At 44.9% G+C, this 10,058-nt stretch overlaps 1 protein-coding gene across 1 annotated transcript in view; it reads right to left on the reverse strand.

The window, feature by feature from the left end:
* Positions 1–10,058, reverse strand: part of LOC126982592 (protein spire-like) — a 140,259-nt gene that overhangs the window by 70,672 nt on the left and 59,529 nt on the right. The window contains exon 7 of the mRNA XM_050834766.1: positions 7,377–7,512. Within this exon, the coding sequence (XP_050690723.1) occupies positions 7,377–7,512 (136 nt within the window). The remainder of the gene's footprint in view (positions 1–7,376; positions 7,513–10,058) is intronic.

The following is a 10,058-nucleotide window of genomic DNA, read 5'->3' on the forward strand; positions in this document are numbered from 1 at the left end:
TTGTGTCAATTTCCATCACTACAAATGCCTTTCCAGTGTGACAACTACTACAGCAATTATCACTATCACTACACTTCAACCCCCGAAGGATAACTGGTCAGGTTCGCCCCTTAAAGGCTACGCCCAAGGCCGCCTAGTTGTTGTGCGGCGAGATAATATAATTGTTCGGGAGTGACCAACAAGACGCCGCCGCCCGCTCCTCCCGACACCCTTGACACGCCGCCGCCGCCGCCGCCCAGGAAACGGAGTGGCTCGAAGGGCGTGCCTCTGCCTGACTGGGTGGAACTGGATCGTGGAGGCCTACGCTTATTACTATGTAAGGAGGAAAGCGTGCCCCTGACCTTTAAAACTTGATTTCCATTAGTATATTAAGTCCACACACACCTAATAATAACCTCACTGAAAAAAAGAGGTAAAATGGAAGCAGAAGAAAAGGAAGACATAAGAGGGAGAAAGGGAAGAAAAAAAGGTAGATAGGGAAAAGGGAGAAAGGAAAGAGAGAGGAAGGAGAGAGGTAAGGAAAAATGGGCAGGAGGGAAGCAAGAGGCAAGAGAGGTTAAACGGAAGCAGAAAAGAAGGAAGAGATAGGAAGAAGAGGAAAGAAAAACTGTGGACAGGGAAGAAAGGGAAAGAGAGAGGAGGGCGAGAGGGAAGGAAAAAATGGATAGGAAGGAAGAAAGAGGTCTAGGAAGAAGGGAGGTAAGAGGAAGAGAGGCAAAACGGAAGTAAGAAAGAGGAAAGAGGAAATGGGGGCACCTCAACTTAACAGGAGCCTTTTCTACGCGCCAAAGTGATAAAACAAACAACATATCCCCTTCGAAACATTCTCTAACTTCAGCACCGCAACAAAAACAGCTACACCATAACATATCATACAAAAAAACATCAACGTAAAATAAGGAGCAGCAAGTAGCGGGCTTAGGAGCAGCGAGTAGCGGGCTTTTTTTTTTATTATTGTTTCCTTTTTTTGTGTGCCCTTGAGCTGCCTCCTTCGTTGTAGAAAAAAAAAAAAAGTTAAGTTACACGAAGTTAAGCACAGATATCGCAACTCTACGCGCAGTCTCACCACACTTCACGGATCTCAAAATGAATTGTAGTGAAAATGAAAGTAAGAGTCGATGAAAGTGACAGGATAGGTAAAATGATTCAACGTGGTCTAATGCGCCTTCCTTTTGACCATTCAGCCCCGCCCCAGACCCTGTAGAGTGTAGACCAAGACCGATTCCTTTTCGCTGTTTCTTCTTTTTTATCTCTCTCTCTGATCCTTGTGGTATATTTTATCTTTTGTTTAATTTAACTTACTTTACTTCCTTCATTTGTTCAGTATTTTTTTTCCTCTGTTAATTCTATGGTGTATGCATTCCTCAGGCATCCTTAATTTCTCTCTCGTTTCCTTTTCTATATTTGTTTTTTCATTCATTTTATTTTCGTCATTTTTATCCGTCTAATGTTTACTTTTCTTTCTTTCCTCTTTTGAGTATGTCGTATGCATTCCTTAGCTATTCTCTTTCTCTCTCTCTCTCTCTCTCTCTCTCTCTCTCTCTCTCTTCATTCCTCGTTCTATATTTGTCTCTTTTTTAACCTTATTTTTGGTCCCTCTTCTTCATCTCTTTGCTCATCGATTTGTCATGTTTGAATTACTCAGCCATTCCCTACATTTTTCCTTGTTCCGTATCTGTTTCTTCTCTCAGTTTATTTCACGCCCTCTTCCTTCACCTTTTTATTCTTCTTTCCTTCCTCCGTTAATAAACTCGAGTGTGCATTCCTCAGCCATTCATTATCTTCTTCCTTCTTCCTTTTTCTATATGTCTCTTCTTTCGTTTTATTTTAGTCCTTTTTGCTGTATGTGTTTACCCCCTTTTTTTTCCCTTCTATACATATCGTTTGTACATTTCTCAATCATTCCTTTTACCTCTCTAACTGTTTTTTGTTCTATACACGTCTTTTCTTTAGTATTATTTCACCCCCTCTTCCTTCATCCATCTCTTTTTTCCCTTACTATGCGTGGAATGATAATGATACAGGCAGTGGTGGCTTTTTCCTTCAGCCTAACACTATGGAAAGTCCTCCACGCGGGGCCACTCGGGACGTAGAGTGAAAAAGGTTTTGTTGTCATTAGTCGAGTTTTTGTTGCTCTCACACGGCGGGTCCTGAGGCGACACTGTGCCCCTCCTTCCTACCTACTCTTTCATCTCATCCTCCTCCTCCTTCTGCTCATCCTTCGCCTCTTGCTTCTCCTTCGACTTACCTGTCAGGGAGGGAAAGAGGAGGCAAAGAGAACAAGCCTTGAGGGTAAAGATAATCCAAAGAAAGAAAGAAAAACATCGTCGCCTTCAACACCTCCATTTCTTATCCTTCGCATCTTCCTTCTTCGACGTCATTCTCAGGGAGGGAAAGAGGAGGCAAAGAGAGCAAGCCTTGAGCGTAAAGATAATCCAAAGAAAGAAAGAAAAACATGTCGTCTTCTACACCTCCATTTCTCATCCATCGCATCTTCCTTCTTCGACGTCATTGTCAGGCATGGGAAGAGGAAGTAAGGAGAGCAAGCCTTGAGGGTAAAAATAATCCAAAGAAGAACACTGTCGCATCCCACACTTCCATCCTCGAGCAACAAGCAGTAGAATCCTCCTTTTCCCCTCACCTTCAAGATCTTCCTCACGGCTTTTTTACCTCACCCCGCCCATACACCTCCCCGGGGACACACCTTTTTGTGCAAGCTACCCACACCTGCCCCATACACGCCAGGGCCTTTGTTCTCGCCTTTCTTCCTTCCTTTCAACCCTTCTTTCCCATTCTCTCTCCTCCAACAGCACCTCTTTATCCTACTAATTGTCTCATGTTCCTCTTCTTCCTCCTCTTCCTCTTTCTACCACTCCTCATCCCCTTTAAGCCTTACTTCGTTGCCCTACAAACGCACAACGAGAGCTTCCTTTAGTCTGTTCTGCACGTCACAAAACTACCTGGCAAACAGACTGAATTACCAAAGTAGGTAACCGCTTCTAAGAACATAAGAACATAAGAACGTAAGGAGTCTGCAAGAGGCCGGTTAAACTGGTCTTTTATAGCCTGCTCTTCCATGTTTTCTTGTTTCGATGTTTCTCTATCCTGGTTCTTGTTCTCCTTATCCTTTAACAGCATCTTCTCCTCCTCTTACCTCGCTCTCCAGTGTCTCAAACAGCACCCTCCTCCTCCTCCTCCTCCTCCTCCTCTTGTTCACGTATAGCATCCCAACACGTATAAAGACTTCACCTCCCGCCTCTCCTCTGCCCACTTGACATACATCCACGAGATCTCCTTGCCTTTATTAGTACAACTGTGACGTAACCTCTCAAAATGAAATACGAGCGTGGACCTGTGGAGAGTAATTAGGGCTGACCATACCTTAACTTTACCTGGACATCCTACCTACCTTTTTCCCTATCTTCTTACCTACCTACCTGAGTGCACCTGTATGAGAAAGGATGATTAAAAGTTGAAAATTAAGTACCTCCTCTTTTTTATCCTACTTACCTTCCTATTTACCACCCTCTCTGCCTCCTTACCTACCTACCTATCTACCTGTTTCTCTGATTACCTAAATGCCTTCGTATCAGCCTACCTGCCTCTTACTGCAAAAATTCCTCTCAAACTGCACCTTTCGTATTTCGTGTTTCCTTGTTTTGATTTTTTTGCTTTGTTTTTCATCCTCGTTCTCGTCATTCTCTTCTAACAGCCTCTACCCACTACCTACCCCCGTTGCCAGATTATCGTACTCGGAGCCTCGTATTTACCGGTTTATGAGCCATCGCTATTGCCAAAAACACTAATAATTAACTATTTTAAAGATAACTAAATATGAAGGCAGTTGTTGGGGTCGAGGAGGCAGTTTTTGGGGTCGGAAATCGGCAAACATAGGAGGCTGAGTACGACAATCTGGCAACGTTGCTCCCTACCTGTCTGTCTAACATCTTACTCACCTGCTGACTTGCCTACCTGCCCGCTGCTACCTTCCTACCTGCTTGAATGTCGGCCTGACTGCTCAAGTGTTGGCTTGCTTAATATGCCTTCCCTCCCTTACATCTCTCCCTTGGTGTCTCGCATCAGCTCAAGCGTCACTCTATATTCTGACACACCCACGTCATGCCGCCCCCACACCACCACCACCAGGCTGAGCTTCCAACATCTATCTATATGCGTCACAGTTCAAACTCTCACACTGTATATTTTTGTTAAACGGACACAACAAAGCACTCCACAAAGACGCACAGAAATAGACGACACACAGACACACGCGCATGTTTGCCTACACGAATACCAAGAGCCGACACAATTCTGCAGCATACATAACCGGCCAGACCCAAGGCTGCGTGAAGGCTGGGAATAGAGGCACGCACACGCACACGCACACGCACACACACACACACACACACACACACACACACGTCAACAAACACGTAATGTCAAGCAAAGGCAAATCCAACACAAGTGAGAGAGAGAGAGAGAGAGAGAGAGAGAGAGAGAGAGAGAGAGAGAGAGAGAGAGAGAGAGAGAGAGAGAGAGAGAGAGAGAGAGAGAGAGAGAGAGAGAGAGAGAGAGAGAGAGAGAGAGAGAGAGAGAGAGAGAGAGAGAGAAACATGAAGGAATGAAGAAGGAAAGAGAAAGGCAGACTGAAGGAAAATAAAAAAGAGAGGAAAGAGAGAACGTGAAAACAAAAATTCAAGAGGCAAGGGAATAAAAGGGAAGCAAGAACGAAAACACGAGGCAAGGGGAAGGAATGAGGGAAGCAAGAGGAATACAAGAGGAAGGGAGAAGAGAGCGTGACAGACAGACCAGACAAACAGGCCGGACAGACAGAGGACACAACACAACAAAAAGCGAACAAGAAATGCATTCACACACACACACACACACACACACACACACACACACACACACACACACACACACACACACACACACACGTCTGGCCTGAGGTGAGGACGGGTGAGGGAAAGTTAAGGTAAAGCGAGGCGAGGGGAGAGGAGGTAAGGGGAAGTGAGGACGAGGGAGTAGTTGGAAGAGGAGGAAAGGGGAGGTGAGCAGAAAGGGGGGAGGAAGAAGGTGGAAAGTGAGGGAAATAACACAAAGCAAGGGAAAACTTGAAAACGGGAAGGGAGGAAAGTGAGGGGAAACAATGGGGAAAGTACGGGAGGCAAGATGGAGGTAAGGAAAGGGGAAGGATAGCATGAGGGGAACTGAAGGGGGGAAAATAAGGGGAAGAGAGGAGAGGCAAAAGGGAAAGGGATAAGGGAGGGGAGCAGGGTGGAGGTAAAGGAAACGGAAGGATAGAACAAGGGACACCAAGGGAAGAAAAGTAAGGGGGAAAGAGAGGAAACAAGAGAGAGAGATGGATAAGGGCGGGGGGCGGGAAGGAGGTAAAGGAAGGAAAAGGGTAGAACAAGGGAAACCAAGGGAAGAAAAGTAAGGGGAAGAGAAGAAAGAAAGAGGGAAAGGGATAAGGGAGGGGAGCGGGAAAGAGGTAAAGGAAGGGAAAGAATAGAATAAGAGGGACTGAAGGGAGAAAGGTAAGGGGAAGAGAGGAGAGGAAAAAGGGGGAAAGAATGGCGGAAAGCAAGAAGAGGGCGCAAGGTACAGATGAGAAGAGCTTCTAACCCTCTTAAAGGCTAACAGACGTAAGACGCTTAGAGTCGCGATTAGAGGGAGGAGAGGGCGATGATGCCGGCAGGAAGGGCGGGATGGAGCCACACTGAGAGGAGGGGTGACTGATGAGGACTGGGAATAAGGAGGCTGAATGTGTAATGTGCTGTGAGGAATGACGTGGAGAATGAGGTATTGAGAGGTGGTGGTGGTGGTGGTGGAGGAGGATGATAAGGGAGAGAAAAATAGCAGAAGCATAGATGTAACTGTTTCGTTCATACACACAAACACACACACACACACACACACACACACACACACACACACACACACACACTCCCATACACAAATAAACACACACACTCACACACACACACGTACCAACACTTGACATGATTAAATAGCAAACCATTAGTGAAATATTTGTGCATGGAGTGACCTTCAGAGTCCTGCTTTCTCTTGCTCCTCCTCCTCCTCCTCCTCCTCCTCCTTCACCTCCTCCTCCTTCACGGCTCCATCGTATCCCTGGTCCTCCCATAAAGTGAATCTCCTCTCCATGTCTCCTCCCCTTCTTTATCTCCTCACCTCTCTGTCACCCTTCCTCCCCCTTCCCCTTCTCTCGCTCCTGTTTTTCTCCGTCCTTCCTCTTGCAGCAAATCCTCACCTTTATGTCAAGGACTTTTGGATTTTTTCTTTTTTTCTCCTTTCCTCGTTTTTTCTAGCTTGACGCTGCTGCTCTTGAGTGAATGTGTCTTGGTTAAAATACACGGTTAAGAAAAAATAAAACACACAGTTAAGAAAAATAAGAGAAGGAAAGAGAACACTGCAAAATAAAAATAAAACGAACTCGCACAGAAATAGAAATAAAAACAACGGTACACATCCTTTCCCAAACATTGAATACACTCACAGAAAAAAAAAAACAAGCACGTAAAAATAATACAGGTAGAAAAACACGCTCGAAAAAAAAGAAACGAGAATGGAGAGGAAAAAAAATAAAATAAAATAACAGCAGGAACAGGAGAGGCGGGGAGGACGAGTTAGTGATGCATACAAGACGAGACACGCGGCGACGACAAAAAAAAAAAAAAAAAAAAAAAAAAAAAAAAAAAAAAAAAAGGGGGAAAAAAGAACAGATGACAGCTGGCTATAAAAAAAAAAAAAAAGACGGGCGGACAGCAAACGGTACAGGATAAACGGGAACTGTTGGTAGCTCGGGAGGGAAAGACTAAGGTAAGGTAATGTAAGGTAAGGTAAGGTAAGGTAAGGTAAGGTAAGGTAAGGTAAGGTAAGGTTATGTGAGGTGAAGAAAGGTCAGGCAAGGGAAGGGAACGGAAGAGAAAATAAGGTGAGGTGAGATAAAGTAAGGTAAGGGAAGGTGAGGTAAGGGTAGGGAAGGGTAGAGAAATGAAGATGAGGTCAGATAATGTAAGGTAAAGAAAGGTAAGGTAAGGTTAGGCCAGGTAACGTCAGGTAAGGTAAAGCAAGGTACGGCAAGGTAAAGGTAATTAAGGTGATAAAGTGGGGTGAGACGAAGAAGGGTTGGGTTAGGTTAGGTTGAATAAAGTTTGGTTAAATTTTGTTTGCTTAGGTTGGGTTTGGTTAGCTTGGGTTTCGCTTTGGGGTGACTAAGGCTGGTCTGAGTCGCATAAAAGAAAAAATCGAGGAGACGAACGAACGAACAGAACAATACCAAAAACACAACCAAGGGCAATAAGAGAACAAAGGCTCATAACAACCGAATGTAAGCGGGTACTCACTCGACATGGGCCTGGCGCGCGCCGGTATGGTAACGTGGCGCAGGTTGACGCTGTGGTCCTTGCGAATGCTCTCCATCAGCAGCTCAATCGGCGACGAGATCTTGCGGGGCGGCGGCAGCAGTTTCCGTTCCGAGGCCTGGATGGATGGAGGGAGCAGAACACGGTGAGTTAGAATAGTGAGCGAGGGAGGATACGGATAGTGAGTGAGGGAGTGTGTGGTGGTATACCAAAGGAGGAGTGCCTGTGGGGGGGAGTAAAGGAGTGAGCGTGTGTGAGTGTAAGGGAGTGTGTGAAACTGGAAGTATACGAATGAGTGTGTGTTTGTGTGTGGAGGAAGTAAGGGAGTATGCGCGTGCGTGTGAAGTGAGGGAAAGTGTGAGTGGAGGGTGTGTGTTTGTAAGTGTGTAAGTAAATGAAAGTGTGAATGAGTGACGGAGTGCGTGCGTATGCGAGTGTATGAATGTTATATAAATGAATGAGTGAATAAGTAAATGCCTGCGTGTGTGTATGAGTGTGAATAAGTAATGAATTAGTGACGGAGTGAGTGGGGTTGGGAGGGAGCGAGTGAGTAAAGTGAGTGCGTGAAGGTGTAGGTAATCGATGGTGAAAGAATACAAAAAAAAAGGGAATAGTAAAAGGATCTGACGTAGCGAGGGAGTGACTGATAAAAAGGTAAAAAAAAAAAAAAGTCAGAACGCGTGGTTAAAAACTATGGCAGCGATGCGAGAAATGAAACAATAAGAATCGACGGTAAAATGACTGAAAATAAAACAGAGAAAGTGAGATAAAAAGATAAAGAAGAATAAGATGGAGGAATGTCAAAGGAAAGAAAAAAAACAAACGAGAAGACAAAGGAAGAAAAAAATAGTAACAAACTCGCATAAAGAAATGCTTGAATCTCTCTCTCTTCTCTCCTCTCCTTTCCTCTCCTCTCCTCTCTCTCTCTCTCCTCTCCTCTCTCTATTCTCTCTCTCTCCTCTTCTCTCTTCTCCTTTTCTCTCCTTTCCTCTCCTTTCCTCTTCTCTCCTCTCCTTTCCTCTCCTCTCCTCTCTCTTTCCTCTCCTATCCTCTCCTCTCCTCTCCTCTCCTTTCCTCTCCTCTTCTCTCCTCTCCTTTTCTCTCCTCTCCTTTCTCCGTAACGACATGAGCTCCCTCCTTGCATAAAAGGAACGAGACTCAAAAGCAGATCCGAACCTTTGATCGTCCTTGATCCTGAAGCGCAAACAGAGCCAAAACGCCATTAAAGGCAAAAAAGACTAAACGAAGCAAATGAGGAATAAAAGTCACGAATAAGACCGCAAATAAAATAAATAATAAATGAATAGATAGATTAAAAGAAAGTAAGGCAAGAGTTAGGGAAAAGAATAAAGTAAATGAAGAATAAAGTAAATGAAAAATAAGACCATAAATAAAAGGATAAATGAATAGATAGATAAAAAAGTAAAGTATATAAGGCACCACTGCTCTTATCCAATTAAGTGAGATAAATGATGCACAGTTTAATGAATGGATAAGATTAAATACGATAAGTCAGCGTAATTAATTAAACAGATGTGCATCGCTAGCAAAGGTTCTTCCCACGTGAGGCTAACTAAAAATACACACACACACACACACACACACACACACACACACACACACACACACACACACACACACACACCTTTGATGATAATTACGAATATTCTCTTTAAAAAATATATATTCCGAGGCGAAGCTGAGACTAAAAATAAACTCAAATCACGGTTGGATAAAAACTGCACGATATTTCTACTTTTACCATTTCTCAGGTGCTTATATTCGCCTTTATTTTATCAATTAAGTGATATTTTTTCGCCCCCCCACCGCAGCGGTCTGAGCCTCGCCTACTTAGTGGCTTAAAACAACCCAAGAGAGTAAAAAAATAAGCGGCTCTTGCCAGTTAAAAGCTCTGGGTTGGGGGTCACATGCGAGGCAGTGCGGGAGGGGAAGGGACAGACGGGGAAAGAGGGAGAGGAAGTGGGTAAAGAGAAAGGAAGAAAAAGGGGGGGAAAGATTAAGGGAGAGGAAGTGGGGAAAGAGGGGAGAGGAAAACGAGAAAAGAGGAAGGGAAAGGAATGAAGGGAAAGAGAAAGGGAGAGAAAAGCGGGGGAAGAGGTAGGAAGAGGCAAGGAAAGAAGGGAGAGAAGAGCTGGGAAGGGAAGGGAAGGGAGAGGAATAAGGGGAAAAAGGAAGGGAGAGGAAGTGGGGGGAAGGAGGAAGGGAGAGGAAAGCGAGTAAAGAAAGAGAAGGGAGGGGATAAAAGATGTGAGGGAGAGAGATGGCACAGATGAGGGAGAGAGATGGCAGAGATGAGGGAGAGAGAAGAGGGGGAAAGAAATACAGGAAAGGGAAAAGAGGCGAGGGAGAAGGTAAGAGAGGGAGATGAGAGGAGGAAATGAGGGAGGAGGAGAGAGGAAAGGGCAGGGAAGGGAGATGAAGGAGGAAAGTGAGGAAAGGGAAAGGTGGAAGGATGAATGCAAGGACAACCAGAGAAAGAGAGAGGAAGGCAAAGACAGAAGAAGAAAGGCGATGAGAGAAGAGGGAGGGAGAAGAGGAAGGGGAATGATGGGCGGGGGTTAGGAGATAAGGAAGGGATGTGAAGAAGGGGAAAGGTGACAGGATGAATGCAAGGACAAGAAGAAAGGGGATGGTGATTGTAGG

This window comes from Eriocheir sinensis, chromosome 51, assembly GCF_024679095.1.
Source record: "Eriocheir sinensis breed Jianghai 21 chromosome 51, ASM2467909v1, whole genome shotgun sequence".
NCBI classification, from domain to species: domain Eukaryota; kingdom Metazoa; phylum Arthropoda; class Malacostraca; order Decapoda; family Varunidae; genus Eriocheir; species Eriocheir sinensis.